Source organism: Clinocottus analis, unplaced genomic scaffold, assembly GCF_023055335.1.
Source record: "Clinocottus analis isolate CAN_PGR_092001 unplaced genomic scaffold, fCliAna1.0.p SCAF_7, whole genome shotgun sequence".
Classification (NCBI taxonomy): Eukaryota; Metazoa; Chordata; class Actinopteri; order Perciformes; family Cottidae; genus Clinocottus; species Clinocottus analis.
Window position 1 is genome coordinate 9,687,889 of NW_027176229.1, and position 16,993 is coordinate 9,704,881.

General features: G+C 39.9%; 3 protein-coding genes across 3 annotated transcripts; 1 reads left to right on the forward strand and 2 right to left on the reverse strand.

Annotated features, from left to right (window-relative positions):
• Positions 1 to 935: 935 nt before the first annotated feature.
• Positions 936 to 9,422, reverse strand: rnf10 (ring finger protein 10). Its single transcript, XM_068604490.1, has 17 exons — positions 8,884 to 9,422; positions 8,107 to 8,291; positions 7,761 to 7,966; positions 7,594 to 7,684; positions 7,293 to 7,477; positions 7,002 to 7,138; positions 6,592 to 6,749; positions 5,644 to 5,772; positions 4,972 to 5,212; positions 4,412 to 4,545; positions 4,108 to 4,225; positions 3,916 to 4,017; positions 3,662 to 3,799; positions 3,443 to 3,534; positions 3,281 to 3,338; positions 2,189 to 2,353; positions 936 to 2,085 (listed from the first exon to the last, which is right to left on the reverse strand). The coding sequence occupies exons 1-17, from the start codon at positions 8,975 to 8,977 to the stop codon at positions 2,012 to 2,014; spliced, it is 2,307 nt and encodes a 768-aa protein (XP_068460591.1). The 5' UTR covers positions 8,978 to 9,422; the 3' UTR covers positions 936 to 2,011.
• Positions 9,423 to 9,923: 501 nt separating this feature from the next.
• pop5 (POP5 homolog, ribonuclease P/MRP subunit) lies at positions 9,924 to 12,099 on the reverse strand. The gene is made up of 5 exons (XM_068566425.1): positions 11,774 to 12,099; positions 11,545 to 11,687; positions 10,757 to 10,906; positions 10,573 to 10,656; positions 9,924 to 10,362 (listed from the first exon to the last, which is right to left on the reverse strand). The coding sequence occupies exons 1-5, from the start codon at positions 11,791 to 11,793 to the stop codon at positions 10,256 to 10,258; spliced, it is 504 nt and encodes a 167-aa protein (XP_068422526.1). The 5' UTR covers positions 11,794 to 12,099; the 3' UTR covers positions 9,924 to 10,255.
• Positions 11,958 to 16,784, forward strand: unc119b (unc-119 lipid binding chaperone B). Its single transcript, XM_068566424.1, has 5 exons — positions 11,958 to 12,506; positions 13,381 to 13,494; positions 14,058 to 14,166; positions 14,282 to 14,454; positions 14,569 to 16,784. Exons 1-5 carry the CDS (start codon positions 12,269 to 12,271, stop codon positions 14,679 to 14,681), a joined length of 747 nt encoding a protein of 248 aa, XP_068422525.1. The 5' UTR covers positions 11,958 to 12,268; the 3' UTR covers positions 14,682 to 16,784.
• Positions 16,785 to 16,993: the final 209 nt, after the last annotated feature.

Sequence of the window (16,993 nt, forward strand, 5' to 3'; positions counted from 1 at the left end):
GTCAACCGGAAGCGCCACGTGTGTGGCTTCCGGTTGTTACTTTCAAAATAAAGCGCAGCACAAACATAAACTGAACTTCTTCCACTTTGATTCTTCAGACACATGAGTTCATACAACAACGTATCGAAAATACACCAAGACACAGCTTCAAACGTCACTTGTGGTTAAAAAACATTGTTTCAATGTTTTCCAGAAAAGAAGGCTACCTTCACTTTGTGTGGGCGCAGTTCAGGTCTTTTGTTTTTTTTTAATGCAGTCAATCGACATTTACATTTGTACATACAATTCCTTATTTGTGTTTTCTGTAACTGAACACCAAGTGGGCTGTATAAATATTAACTCCAATTAAAACCAAAGGAGTAGTTTTAAAAAAATGACATATCCAAGTTTTCTAAATGCCCATGTATTGAATAAGTTAATTTTCATTTAATGGTTTTATAATGAACCCTAAGTGCAAGTAGTGTATCTTACATGCATATCCCCCTGACTCTCGGGCTGATGTAGAGCTGAATGTGGATAGCTTGATGCAGCTTTTGCTTGATTGGGCGAGAACTATCCCATCTCAGCTACATAGAAATAATCAATACATTATAATAAAAAAACAAAATCCTGTAAGAGTGACTGACCATTTGATATAGTTGGACACAATGGAAAAAAAAGTGCTAATGAAGAGATAGTTTGTCATATGAACAAGAAAACCCACATCATTTATGCATTTTATTAATGTCTGACCTTGCTCTGAGCTTTGCTCTGTTGCTGTGATAAATAGATCGCAGACATCCGGCTCATCAGGACTGCCCTCTTATGGCGAGAATTAAATACTACATCTAAAAATGGCAGTCCTAATTTGATGGCGATTTTTGGTGTTTGACCTGCCCAAAAAGGAACCTTTATTGGATCCTTGGCATTAGCTAATAGCCACATGAAATAGTCAGTTATTTGATTGTGCATCATTTTTTATTCACTTCAACAGACAAGTTTTGTTCACTAGTCTTTCAACCTGCTCAAACTTAAAAAGGTGACTTAAAGAACCCTCAAACATAACAAAATGATCAATTCATTTCTCCAGCTTTCAAAAGCATTCTTTAAATGTCAGCAATTTCCTAACTTCACACATTTTCAACACTGAAAATAAACTGGGGGAGTAATGTTAAAAATAAAGTAAACCTTCTACAACAGAAGATGACAAAGAATAAACTGAATGAGAAGACAGTGCATACTTGTGGTTTAACCATGCAGAATATATACTGGAGTTCTGTTGAACCAACAGATCTAAATCTCTCTTAATACAATACTGCATTTTTGCAATGGTATTAGAATATTATGTATTCATGTTGTTACAAAATCCCAGGGCATTGAGCTCAATCCAAAATGCATCCTCTAAAAGGGCGATGAAAAACTAATCCAACTTTTTTCAAATTTTTACCTGTGATAATCACTGAAATGTACTGGTTTTCATTTATTCAAAGCTGAAGTTCAACACTGATGCCTGACCACTGAGTATCTTGGAAAGCTTTAAAAAAGGTGCAGCGGGCCTGCAGCTGGCTGACTGCTACTCTAATATTTTGCACCCATAAAGATCTCAACAATGTCACTCATGGATTTTAGATGTACAGGGTCAACTTCAGGAAAGTAAGACATCACAAAGCAACCGCTGTGATACAAGCCATAAAAAGCCTAAAGCGCAGATAATGTGAGCCAGGAGCTTGTTAAATCACGGCTTTACTTCGCATCTCAACAAAATGTTATCCATAAGGCTTGCAGTGTGCCAGGAGGTTGTAGCAAAGCTTCGACCTAGTTGTACAAATTAAGGTATATTAAACGGATGGCAAGCCACCCAAACAATGAATCGAGCCCATAGCACAAGGATCAAAGAAAATTAATTTTGGCTACCTAATAAAACCCCTTTCCATAGCTTACAGCTTCAAGAAATATCTTCATGGCCGTAAAAACACAAGCAGTAGGAAGGTCAACTCAAGAAACAATATGATTAAATGTACTTCAGTGTTGTCTACTTTGTGTGAACCATGGATGTGCTGAAAAGAAGTTTCTGCTTTTTCTTTTTCTTCTTTCCACCTTTCTCATCTGAAAGACAAAGAGACCAAGGACGAGTGCATGTCTTAAAACAATTTAGCTTTGAAAATATCAAAATTAAATGTACTTGATACAGTTAATTCATAGGCCAGACCTGGGTCAACCACAAGTTGTGGAAGAGTGGCTGGACCGCTGTCCAGCTGCAGAAGCGCCTTCTCAAAAGCCTGGCTGAAGGAGTTCTGAAAACTGGGCACAGGGACACGGTCGGACCCGTCGCTCTCCCCATCGCTGTCAGCTGCTGGGGGAGCTAGCAGATTATCTGTGTGACACCAGACACAATAATGACTTCAGGAAGCCTTTAGGGAGTTACACTGCTAAACAGCCGTAAAAAAATAAAACAGGCTTTACAGGAAATACACAATCATACACAACGCTCCACCCATTTCTCCCACACACGCCTATCCTTTGGTGGTACTTGTAGTCCCATGTGAAGAAACTATGAATATAGAAATGTATTATGTTGTAAATGGCAATCTCGCAGATCTTTTCACAAGTGAAGATTTTTTTTCAGGATTACTTTAGTGATAAATTATAACTGATTTAACTGCCACTAGGCAGTGCTTTTTAGCTTGACACTAACACAGCGACAGGGTCATACACTTTCTAACAGCTAAACGGTACACTGAAATATGTTTCTGAAAACGTTTGAAGTGAGAAATAAACAATGCAGTAAAATAATCTTAATTCATATTTAATGAGTACTTCCCAGTGTCACAGTTTGATTGGTATTTACAAGCTTCACAAGCAGTGACCGCCACATTGTTAGAGACTCCTTGCCCCTTATTGGTTGTTTTTTTTGGGCACGATGGAATTTTGCAAATACCATTACATTACTGGAAGGAGGCAGAGGAAAATTATTTGACTTATTATCGGTGTAATGTACTAATACTAATACTAGTACTAATACTAATGCATGCAGGATATAGAATGTTGTGCTGACTGCTGCAGTCAGCTTTCAAGAGCCAGCCTGCAGATTCATCTCTCATGTATCACAATGTTAACACAGAATGCATGTCCATAAACAAAACTCTATAATTACAGAGTCTAGCGAATATATATGTATTTTTTCAATTTCAACAGGAGGTTTAAACTTACAGCACACAGTTTATTAATCAGTACATTTATTTTTTGCTATTCAAATTATAACATTACATTTATCACATCAACATCTACAATCTGGTACTACCTTTCTTTGGAGTGATCCTGGCCCCAGCATCACCTCTGGCTTTCCCATCTCTTAGCATCTAGGACACAGGACCAAGTCAAGTATATAAGTTATGTTCTCCAATATAAGACCTCATATAGCTTCTGACAAAGACAGTCTCAATTAATTAGTTACCATACATACCTGTGCAAATGACATACAGTGGACGTCATCCTCCACACTACCCACAATGGGTGAAGAGCTTGGCCCATTCAGATTTGGGAATCTCATTCCATCTAAAAACAACAAAAGGAACTTAGCTCAACTAACAATGCTCAAATGCTTAAAAATAAGACAACAACAGACATAGATTACATGTATAGCACTACACAATAAAGGACCAGAGGATGGATATTATCTTACCAGAGGAAGGACTGCTGCTCAGGGATAAAGAGGGGACAAATGTGAAGTCAGGCTCCATAAGGAGGCTGTTATTGTGAGGAGGAGATCCAAATGCTGGGAAATGGTAAAGGTTCTCCAATCCAATATGCACCTCTGGATCTGGAGAACATATGAATGCCAATACAGTTACAAATCTCAGTCTGATATCTCTCAGATGTGTGTGAATTTTACTGGAGGCATAATTATTAGCTAGTGAGCTGAACTTCTGTACTTACATTTACCCTGCTTCTTGTTCTCCTCAATTTCAATTCGCTTCTCTCTGCGCTTCTCATCCCTTGCTTTCTTCTGCCTCAGGTGCTTTCTCTTCTCCAAGTCATCTAGGAAAATATATACAATCAACAGTCACAATCAATGAAATACCCTACAACTGTAAATGCACATTATGTGAAGAGCCAACGTGTTCTAACCTGCAAATGTGTCCAGAGTTTCTTTGGACAGGATTGGCGGCTGGAGAGCTAACTCACAGATGCTGAACTCGCATGTAAGAGGCAGATGTGCCAGATAGCGATGCCGCCGACGGATGTCCTGTAACAGAGCCATGGCTGAAAAGTCAGTTAAAGCAATAACTGCGATTGCCATTTTCAAAGAGTTCAAGTTAGAGAAGAAGAAAAATATACGGCCTAAAACTTGATCACCTTTCACTATTTGTTAAAAAAGCTAAAGTCAAATGATCGTAATGACATTTGATTTGTGTTTCTTTGTTTTGCTGACCTCAGAGACTGTGTGTCCTACTATCTCCACCACAGAGGCAGTGATGGAATCCGGACTGGCCTCCAAGCTGCCGTATTCACGCAACAGACAGCGTACATTCACAGGATGCAGGAACATCTGCTGGCAGTCATCAGCTGGAGGGACACACAGGAGAGGTAAGACAAGTCAACACTGAAATCTAAAAAAGGTAAGGCAAGAGAAACCTACAGCCAAGACAAAGTATTTTCATTCCAGTCTGACCCTTGCATGGTCAAACTCCATTAACTCCTAACATTCTTGTGTACAATATTTTCTAGTTATGTTTAAATCATGCCGATGTGACGTAATTTAGATTTTTACTAATCAAACAAAATTCATCAGCTCTAGATGAACAGCTGATTTGTCCCATGTCTTAATTCGACTAGATTCAACTATCAGTTAGCTTGTATGTAAACAGGAAGATTGCAACTTGGTTTCCTTAAAATTACATTTCCCACAGCAGCCAATCTTAAAAATCAATGCCAGATTATAGGCAGGAGAACCCCTACGAGGCTAGGCCAGGAGAGCAGGGAATTAATCACCTTGGTAAAAATAGTAGTAGGGTCCGTGCACCACGTTGGTTGAAGGGCGGCCTGACTCGGCCTGGCTGGCAGGGCTCTCCTCAACAGGTTGGGTCTCTGGGGCTGCACCCATCGTAGCCTCTGGAGGCTCCTCGAGCACACTCTCCAAAATACCTTGAGGGAAACCTGTCAGCTCTGCAATGGCTTCCTCTGGGCCCTCAGCCACCTCATCATCAAATGCAGAGGAGTACTGCAGCACAGGCTACAAAAGGACAGACAAATCTCTTTGAAATCATAAGCATAATACCATATAATAAAAAGTGCAATATCCACTATGTTTAAGTATGTTCAAGTTCTTGTATACAAATTCTTTATTCCATATGTGTATTTTTTTATTCCATCTGTATATTTTATTCCATCTGTATATTTAATATTTTTTTACTGCTAATTTTTAATCTGTTTTATTACCGTCCTACTGTTTATTTAAATTACGTGATTTGTTTTATCTTATTTACTTGTGAGCAGTACTGCTGTAATCCTGTAATTTCCTCACTGAGGGACTAATAAAGGATTATCTTATCTTAAAAGCTATGGCATTGGGGAGGATATGCAAGTAAGTCAATTTTATTTCTGTCATAATATATAAAACATTGTTGGACCAAGAATGTTGAAAAGAATATTTTATAGACTCACCTTGGTGCTGCTGGTGGTAGTAATCACTTCCTCCACAGGAGAAGGTTCTTCCAGAGTCAGACAGGACAAGTCAAAACTGTCTCTAACATTTGCCTTCTGCTGCTGTTTCAGCAGCATTTCCTCCCGCTCCTAAACCAGAAAGACATAGGCCGTGTCTACTACCAAACACTTTACGAAGTATACTGCAATACAGTGCACTATAATACCGAGCATTGACATCTGTAGTGCACTCTGTCGCTGATAAGCGCTGTATCAAATGGAACGCTTACGTTAACCAATTGGCAGTTGCAAATCTGTTCGTGGCACCCGCGAAATTAAGCCGGAAGTGACGTCAGCAAATCTGCTCGCGATACCCGCGAAAAACTGACAAAATGAACGCACTTCTTGCCCTATTTCTGTCCCTTGTGTACCCCTTTCTCCAAACACGTGCAAACTGCGACACCTCCACAATCGCGGCAGGAGGATATAAATAAATGAATGAAAAGCTAGCGGAAAGGGCTCCTCCTCTTCTGCTACGTAGCAAAGATAGCGCCCGTTTAGTGCGAGTAGTGTCTATCGTTTTACACTGAATTTTTTGACCGTTTGCAGTGCGCCATCCGGGTACTTTCAGTGCACTGAATTCTGTTGGTTATGTCAGTGTGGCGCCCTAAGCACTGAAAGTCAGTGGTCGAAGTGCGCAAGTGTTCGGTAGTAGACGCAGCCATACAGAGAGGTGAATAAAGGTTAGCAAGGTAAATATCAGTCGACAGTTATGTGTGGTTGTAGTTGTAGAGTAAGTTTCTTATTTCAGCTGGTGACACGCAACAGAAAAATACACTGATTTACATTCGATGACATAACAAAACTGTGTTTTTCATGCTTGCTTCTTTTATATATTTGTAAGGCACTCATTTCATACTGTGACTATGTTTTGTTCTGTCTATTGGTTCACTTTTGAGCTTCCATTACCTGCAAAAGGCAAAGGGCCCTCTGGATGAAACAGCATTGGGCAACCCCCCCTTCCTGGCTAAGTTGAGACTGCAGGACAGCCTTCTCTTCTGCCACCAAGCTCTGAACCTGCATCGGGGAGGTCAGCAGCAGCTTGGAGTACGGACTGAGACACGTATCTAGAAAACACACGTAAAACCAGATTGAATATAAAGTATGGGAATCATCTCTTTTAGGATGAATACACTGACACAACATAAAGAATTGAGTAGGAAATCTTCCAACAATATAACCCAACTTGTTCAAGGACGTAACAAGCATGTATGTTGAAGTTGCTATAGAATTACTGTAAGCCACAAAATAATTTTGAAGACTATGATGCTGAGAGGAAACTAGGAGTCTCTTTCATAAAAGATGCCTCTGTCTCTCACCTCCAAAGCGAACAGGCTCCTCCACCTTCACCCACTGAGAGCTCGGCATGGCCACCAGAGCACCCTTTTCCCTGCGCATCAGGCGCATGGTGATAACATCTCCAGCCACATACTGTCTGGTCTCCATAGCAACCACACTACAAAATGGAACCAATTGTTGGAATTAAGTCGGAAAACCAAAATAAATTAAAAATTAATCTGCCTCTATGTGAAAGTTTTTATTGTTTTCTATATATCTCTATATATCTATATATCTCTATACATCTATATCTGTATTTATTTCTTATTTACCTCTTCAGGTCAGCGGTGTGAACTTCCTCATAGCAGATTGGGCACTTGGACCAGCTCTTGTCACCAAGAGACAGGTAGTGCAGCATGCATGGCCAACAGAAGATGTGTCCGCACCGGGTGATGCGAGCTGACAAAGGAGGGTAGAGGCAGATGGGGCACGACGGCACCTCATGACTGTAAATGCGCTGTCGACGTACACAAATGGATTGTCATTTACATGCATTCGTATGCAAAGAAATGTGGGCTTTATTACATCTACACATGTACTGGTAGCACAGTTCAACAAATTACAGGCACTCACCACTTGCTGCACACAGTCCCAGTTGACCAGAGTGTCTGGATCAGTGAAGTGAGCCTTGTAGTCCTGGTCATCGGTCACCAAGAACTGGCAACTAAAACACAAAAAGTTTGTTAACGCATACATTTTTAAGCCATCTGTTTCATGTTGGGTACGGAGGGGTTGCTTACTTGGCCTGCAGAAAAAGCTCCTTGTTGAAGGGCTTGTGCTTGTGGCCCCATTTGTTTCGGCGGCCCCAACCGGAGTGGCCTCCATCTCCGAAGCCACCATTACCTCCACGGGGTTCAAAGGTGAAGTTTAGCAAGTGGTTGAGGCTTACTTTTTTCGGTCCAGCAAACTGAGCCGGGCTAAACTCAGCCCGGCGTGTATCTGCTACCTGTAGAGGCAGAAGAGGATAAGAATCTATAAATCTTATTTCAACCGAAAAGCTATTGTTGTGCTTTTTTATCTTCTTTATTAGTCATGCTGCTGAAAATGTTTTCAAATTTAAAAGGAAGATCCTTTAAGAATACCAACCTCCTCCCGTCGTCCTCCACCTGTAATGCCATACTGTCGTGCTCCACCTCTCTGAGGTGGTCTCTTGTCAAAAGTCTTGCTTTTCTGTGAAGTGGTGTGCCGAGAGCCTTGGAAACTTTCGCTTTTAGGATAGGAGGGCTCATGCTTGCGGCTGTAGCGCTTTGAGCCTCCATTATTTTTACCTTCTGGAAAAGAAAAAAAAAACATTTATAAGCAACATAACAGAAATATTATCCTTCAATATAAACATATTTATTTTGGTGATGCCTGATTTTTAAGACCAGAAAGTACTGAGGCACACACACACACACACAGTACAAAAATAAACGTAAGAAGGAAACATGTGTATGAGACGAATTACATAATACAAAACCAAGAACCGGTGCAAATATTCTGAAAGTGGGCTTACAGAACGGTCACTTAATCAAATTGGTGAATTTGGAAACAACTAGTTTAAAAAGGTAAAACTTTGTTTTTGCAAAAGTTAACTGTTTAAATGTGTCAGTGTGCTTTGCATCCACGTATCTGGACTACTGCGGTGCATCTATACAGAGCAATGGGATTTACAAATACAGTGCTGTGTGCAAGTATTAGATAACGTTACATTTGTGACTGTGAGTGGGCCAAACGTTTGACAGCGACGTCAGCCGTACCAGATAAACAACCTCTGCGCCACTGCTAGGCCCCAGCAGGCCACAAGGCAATGTGTTTAGCTGCGAGTGCAGCATGTTTGACAACTTTGAGTGACGTTTGTGTTGCGTACTAAGGTATTTTCACCTGTTTTGGGTTTAGAGTCGCCCGGTGTTGGGCCCGCGGAGCTGGAACGGGGCGGAACCTTGGTGTTGGTGCTGCTGTTGGGGTTTTTCTCCATGTTTGTTTCCGTGCAGTGAGCGAGTCTGGGGCAGAGCTTCGGGGAGAGAGCCGCCGAGCTCTCGAGCGTCAAACAGAAAAACTAAAGGGGAAATTAGGCTATAGTGAGTGTGGGTCAGGCGACGAAGGCCCTGGTTCATTTCTGTCAAACACGGACACTCCATCACGGCGACATCTTGACACAAAAACAACCCGAGAAAAAATAGAGACACGATTTCGGCGTCTCAAGTTACGGAGCCTGCTGGTAAAGAGGACGAAAGCTCGCCACGCGGGGCCAAGACCCCCGAATTTAAGGCGTTTTCTTTCAAAGGAAAACAAAATGCCCTTAACCAGTCGTTAAATGTTTTCCAAAAGCTGGAAAACGTGACAATTTAGAGATTTTGACCCCCAAAAATATATCCGTTACAACGGGCGAGCACTAATGGCGACGGGTCGCCAGACGGGAACCTGAGAGACCCGGATGTTTCTTGTGTCGCCTGCAAATCTGTTTAGTAAAAGCTCACCTAAGCATTGTGGGAAATGCAGTCGAATAAGCTTCTTAGCGGTGGACGAACATAAGTGTTTAGGCTTATGGTCCGTGTATTTTGCGGCCAACGGATTTTCGTTTTCAAATGAGAAAACCAAAATCGGGAAACGAGCGGTTTCCCGATTTCCGTTGAGAAATAGGAAAACAAAAAACGGAAAATGACCCATTTTCCGTTTTTTGTTTTGATAATCGAAAACAGTATATGGCATTGGGTAATACACCGAATTAATAGTCACTTATTCACACGGTATGGAGTATTGTTAAAGGTTATGCTACGTTGGCTGATAGAATGTAGACATGTTTGCATCTTTAACAAAATAAACAAATTTGCCAACTATTTAATTTCGTAAATGTTTCGACAACAAGGACACACTCAGTATATTCAAAAACAGTATTTTAATTTTTAAACAAAATAGGCCATAACACATAGTATAAATACAAAATATTTCACCGCAATATAAAAAACTCATTTATTTGGCCATATTTTTCTTTTTGTGCCATGAGATTGTAGTTTTATTTTTGATGACACTCAGACAATTCTGACAACCCAAATTATTTATGTGACAAACATCATTTAGTGTGTCCCTTTTATGAAGACAGGCATACAGTTAGTCAGCTTTCTACCCAAACAAAAGCTGTGCAGCTACACTACAAACCATATTTCCACAGTTTGGTATTCATTTCTTAAAATGCTTAATTTTTAGTTCTGTAATAAAACATGTCTGCCGCCATCCTTTACTGTATCCTGTGAAGTCACTCTTCCTCATCTTCCTCACTCTCTGAATCATCTTCGGATTCATCCCTGTTTCCTCTTGTAATAGTGCAGTTCAGAATTGATTTCTGTACCTGTCGTTTTTCTTCTACAAATGAAAAAAAAGAGAAAGAAGCCGTTAATTGCCATTTTTTATGGCCATCCTGTAATCCAAGTATTGCATTCAATACTCTAATTCAACACTGGTAATAATGTGAAGCTAATATCTGGATTTTATTATCTATAATTAAAAAAAACACTTGGGGCTTGTATTGTAAAGTTCAGTATGAATTAGATACCATTTAATTAAATTTCATACCTTCATTTTTACATTTAGGTAGCATTCGATGGAGCTGCTGGGTGTTATATCGAATCAGAAACTTCTGACATGTTCTAATTGTTCCTGGAAAAAACAAACGTCTTTAATTAGTGTTCAATTAATATTCAAGATTGCAAAGATTATGTCTTTTTCATTATGGGATGTGTGTTGATGTTTTTCTTACCTCCCACATGTAAGCAGTTCAGAAAACATGGGACTTTCTGCCCACGAGTTTCAATACAGGTTATGAAAGGCAATGCAGACCAGAGGATTCTGTAACACCTTTTGGGAAAACGCAGGAATACTATTCCAGTATGAGCATTCAGATATTTCACTGAAAAAAAAAACAAAAAAAAGAGAACACAGTTGACAATATAATGTCCGAATAGTATTGTTTAATCAGTGGTTCATTTAAGAGCAATATCATCAATATCATCATCATCATGGGTTAGGCTGAATACTTGACATTCTCATATCAAAGCATCTAAACAGCCTAGTGTGTTTTGTGTAAATAATATTACTTAAGCACAAAAGTTCTCTTTTGCGTATCTAAAAAAGGGAGCTAGTTGTGGACGACAGGGATCTGTTTAACTAACTCACCATTGATGCTAGAATTCAACTTTTTACTCCATATTTGACAGTTTTAGTACTACTTGGCACTTTAAGATTTTAATCTATCAGTTTAAAAAATGTGGTGAATTATTCTCGATCAAATGGCCACCCTCAACGGCCAACATGGACATGTTGTTAACACGCCCATGCAGCAACAATTATAAAATAATTCAGTTTTAAAAAAGGAAAGTAAAAAATAACAGCTTATGGCCCTTCTGCTGCACAAATACTTTTAGCGTGTACAATTTACAGAACGTTAGGCCTACATGACTATGCTATATGTATGCAATTGCAATTTAAATTAAAGCCTTTAACTTGATTGTGGTTTTCCTTCTTTACATACGTCTCGCCACTGCTTACCGGAGAACCCAATGCTGCAGAGAGCGGCCCCGTAGTCTCCATGTGTGCGGGCCACCGTTGCCTTCACTGCCACCGCAACCGCTCGGTCATCCAGCAACAACAAGTGGCTCCGGTCTTCAACGTTGACTTCGCACAGTAAATACCTACCAACCGGAGATGTGACGTCAGAAACAAAATGTGAACACACCCACACAATATGAACAAATAGTACACAAAGAGCACATTTTACCTGGACTTTACTCGCACCATTGCTGCGCGTCTCTTCTTTCGTGACAACTTCCGTCAACACAAATCTGTCCACCGCCCGGAGAGATGCTCTAGCGCCACGCGCTGGACATTGCGGTGCTGCGCGTGCTACACACGAGACTCGGTAATTGCCAATTGATCAACAACACAATTAGATCATGTTATCCTAACAGAAAACAATGAGTGATAATATATATCCACATAACGGAAAGGGTTGTAAGCCAGAGCGTGTAGCCCGAAGAACATCGTAAAAAAAAGAAACACACCCAGTTGAAGACGGAACGGGACGTCCTAGCCTTTAAACCATTCGTACCCCTTCGGTAACTATGACAATATCCATCGCTCTTAGCCAATCACAACCTCCCTTTTTTGTCTCCCATACACGTTTTACGCCATCTTGAAATTACACCCGCAGTTTGTCAAGTCGCTCCCAAATAACAATATTGAAACGGACTACATTATTGCATTAGTGTCTGGTATGAACGGTTTGCAAAACAAATCGGCACCGACAGTCAGTAAGAGTCAGACGGACGCAGACACCCCCGGCTCGGAGGCGAAGCTCAGAGAGCGACAGACAGGTGGAGGAATGCTGAAGAAGCTAAAGTCGAGGCGCAGTCAGACGGAGAAGTGGCCTGTGGTCACAGAGGATGAACTGCGGGCTCTGGGGAAAGATATTACCCCGGACAATGTACTGGGTCTCCGGGAGGTCACAGAGGGTAAGTTTCGTGGAACTTGCTTCTAATTTAAGTCGTTAAACCGGCTAAACAGGCACCATTTACCCGATGCTAATGGTGGCTAAGTGACTAGTTTTCAGATCAGTTGACTAATGTGTCGATTAATTCTAATGCATATCGTCACATAGTTATTTTGGTCAAACTGGTAGCTTTAAGGTTGGTATATGGCTAACTATGTTGTGAGTTGGGCATCTTAACTCTTTAGCGTTCACCAAAAAAGTAAGATATATCCAGGGGCGTAGCAAAGACTTCGGGCCACCGAGAAGGAATATTATCCAGGGCCCTTGTACTATTAGTTTTTTTTTCTGGCCAGTTGAGGGAATACACACAGCATTAAACACAACATACGTAATCTTATAACATCTTTCCACCTAACACATGCAGGTCTATTCACCACAAAACACCAGTTTTTAGTTTGGCTTTAAGTGCAGCTTTAAGTAATTTAGTCCAATATTTGTTTGGCCCCTTTCTCTCTGGTCTTTGGAATTAGGACCACCTCCCCCACCAAGCTTGTAACTAACTGCCGTGCTTCAACCATCTGAGTCATAGGACACCCAGTCTACCACCGTTGCAGCGAATGCTTAATGCCTTCCATTGTTTCTTTGGCCTTTCCCGGACTAGACAACAATGGCATTACTTCCCTTTTTTTTCACAACACTTTGTTGAAAAGTTCGAAGCCTGAGCTCATCAAGCACTATCTCTGTTTACAAAGGAAGGAGGAGCCTTTTATGTTAGTATTGGTAAATCTAAAAAAATATCCCAGAAGTACATCTGATAACTAATGGTTGCTTGCTTGCTGTAAAATTTCTATTTGTTTGTTTGTCTAAAAACAACTTAATTTTTTTATTTATTCCAGATTATCTGTGCAAACCTGAAGACAATGTCTACAATGTTGACTTTACACGTTTCAAAATTCGAGATCTGGAGACCGGAACAGTGCTGTTTGAGATTGCCAAACCTCCCAACAACAGTAAGTGACATATTAACTTCTGCCACACAAACCTTACAAAGGTGTTTCTCTGGAAGATTTGTTTCACTAAGCAAACATGTTTTCTTGTCCAGACAAAGTTCTGTAGAGTTATTGATTTTCCAGTTGTCCAGTTTAAAGAAGGATGTGCCCCAATGGGTTCCACAGCCACCAAGCATGAGAATGATAGTCTTTCCCGGGAGCATGCTGTGTTTTGCTCTCACCTGAAATGTGTATTATATGGCACAGAAAGTCCAACAAGTATAGGCCATTTTAAAGCAAGATGTAATTTTCATTGCTTAATTTGTAGGAAGTAATATCTTCAGAACAACATTGATAAACCTTTATTTTATATTGCTCTTACAAACAACCAAACTATATAAAATGCAAGCAGTGTCATCAGTCATGTTGAGCAATAGCAAATACCAGTATCTTGCAGTATCACTTTATTTTATCTATTCTGCCCAGTTGCTCTCACACTTTTTTCAAAAAATTAAAATTTTACTTATTGTCATTTTTGCCAGTCCTGAACATGTTTAAGCCAGCTAAACTTTTTTTTATATTAGGTCCTGTGGAGGGAGAAGAAGAGATTGGTGATGCAGACAACAGTGCAGGCCGTTTTGTGCGATATCAGTTTACACCAGCCTTTCTAAAACTGTGCACAGTTGGTGCAACGTAAGTAAATGAATTTTACTTTCTGATTCTTATAAACTGAGAGCATAATAATCCACATTTTATATTCATAACTGAATTGTTATTAATTTGTTCTTGTTTTGTTTCAAACCCTCAGTGTAGAGTTCACAGTGGGCGACCGGCCCATTAACAGCTTTCGTATGATTGAGAGGCATTACTTCCAGGGACGCCTACTGAAGAACTTTGACTTTGACTTTGGATTTTGCATTCCCAACAGCCGCAACACATGTGAACACATTTATGAGTTTCCAAAGCTTCCAGATGACCTCAGTGAGTTTATTTTACTTAACCATGGATGTTAATGCTGTTGCATGCATATTTCCACATAATAATCTTGGTTTCATCTGTCCTCCCTTCACTCTTTCCTTCCTTATTCCCCTCCAGTTCGCCAAATGGTGGCGCACCCTTACGAGACCAGATCAGACAGTTTCTACTTTGTTGACAACAAACTCATCATGCACAACAAGGCAGACTATGCCTACAATGGTGGTCTGTAATACCCAAGGGGATAATGTTTGCAATACTTCCTGCATCACAACAACCCAAAAACCTTCTTTTTGGGGGACAGAAGTATTCTATACTTTGTTGACGTTCCACCAAACGACCACCTTCTTCAGAACCAACAGACCAAAACTGCCTTCATATGAAGTCATGGATCCATTCATCAGTAGCTCATTGAGCTCAGTTTCTGTGACTCCGAGAAATGTTCAGTCAAATATTTCTCGGAAACCTTTTTGTTCCGTCTTTCGGTTTGTCATACACGTCTCATGTTTCACTTTTGCCTTAAGTTTCTTGCCGTCTCTGCTGGAAAGGGACACTTTGAGTCAAAGACCTTTCATGGCAAAGCCTTTAGACTGTGCTAGTTATAACTTAATTTACTTTAGTATGTAGATGTCATCAGTTGATGATTTTTGAAAACAACTTTCGCAAGTGACATTTGTGTTTCCCGTAAGGAAAAGTGAGCATTAACTAGATGTTTTACAGTATTGTTAATCGTAGATGATCATGTAGCATTAGTTGACGTTTAATATTTCATTCCTGCTTAAATATCTACTATCCGTTGTCATTTATTGGGACTGTTCGTGTCAGATATTTAAGTTTGGTTTTGGTTTTGTTGGGAACATTAGATTGACCAATCTCATCTTAAGTAGGATTCTTTAAAGTTAAAAAACAGCAAGAGTTCTTTTCATGATGTCAGCTGTTCACTCTGCTAATATCTCTTTATTAACAGTTTTTTTTACAACATAATTGGCTGTCGCCAGGGCATCCAGTGTTTGTTCTATTGTTCTACGCTCTGATACATGAAAATATCAAGATAACAGCCTAATCTGAGTTCCTGGACTTGCTTTATATGCCATGTCTCAAACAATTAGATGTTCCCCTTTATCCACTCCAATGTGTAAGCACTCAGTTATTTACTCCTTGAGGTAATTTTTACTGACTTTCCAGCGGTATAGTATGCCTATTAAACTGGTTGCTGAGTGTAACTTCTGCTGCTCTGCCCCCAGGTTCTTAATCTATCATCTAAATACAGAGTAGAACACAATTTTAGACTGATGTAGTTTGGTGGTTGATCTATTTTTAATTAGGCAGTTTGATGGATGCAGAAATTGACATGATTCTCTTCTCATAGAAGCCATGTTTTAAGGACTATACTGGTGGTTTTGCATATTGTTAGCCCATTAACTACACAATCGTGTAATGTTATTATACACATGGTTCCAGTTATTAGGTACACCTGAACAATGTAATGTCATTGTGAACAGCCTTGCAATAAATCCTCCCTTAGTTAAGTTTGCAATGCTCATTTTGGTGAATCTGTATCACTCTATTTAAGTGGCTGATGTGCAGTTGAATTGCAATCTATTCACTGAAAGATTGGGAGTCTGATTAGCCAATTCTATTTCTTAGATTTTCCCTTTGTACAGACATGAATGGAAATCAGCAGCTGCCTCAAGTGCAGGTATTAAGTAAATGGCCAGCATTGCTATCATTATTATGCAATGCATTTAATTATTGCAAAACCACTGAAATAGTCTAAAGGTTGTTTTCGAATGTTACACAAATGATCCATTAACTGTACTTTACAACATTGATTCCATGTGCCTTATATCCAAGAGACCTTTGCCCACCTTTATGGCTAAAGGGAAGAGAAAACGTATTGCAGTACTGCCTTGTGTAAAACACTCCTATATACACTCATACAGTTGGGCATTTTACAGTTAAACAGTGGCAAACCCTTATGTAGGCTATTTATAACTCACAAGTGTGCGATCAGGCATGCAGTTGGACAGCTGTAGAACCTCTTTTTTTCTAGATGTATGTTAGACTGCTGGTTAGCAGCACTGCTGTTGTAAGAGCTAGAAAGTATCTGTCATTGGTAGGAGCATCGGATGATCTAAATGTCTCGAGAAGTGGCAACACTTTGTCTGCACTAAAAGACTACTTGGCTGACCCCAAAAATGTATGTATCTGTTCTGTAGTCTGTTGTGAAGACTCTTTTTCTATTGGCTAATTTTACCAATAATAAATGTCACATCAGATTTATTGTAAATAAAAATGGCAAACTGCAAAACAATAAAATCGTAAGTAAACTATCAGGGATATTTGGGCTTTCCTATCTTCCAGCTGAACGGTAAACACAGTGTGTGTGTGACATGATTGATTATGTTGCCTGCCCAAGACAAAAAACATCTTTATGTAAATGTACCCTAAATCTGCTATATTTGTGCCTTAAACCCATATCTTTATCTTTTTATGGATTATCTAATTTTACACGTATTTTATTTACAGTCTGATCTAGTCTTGA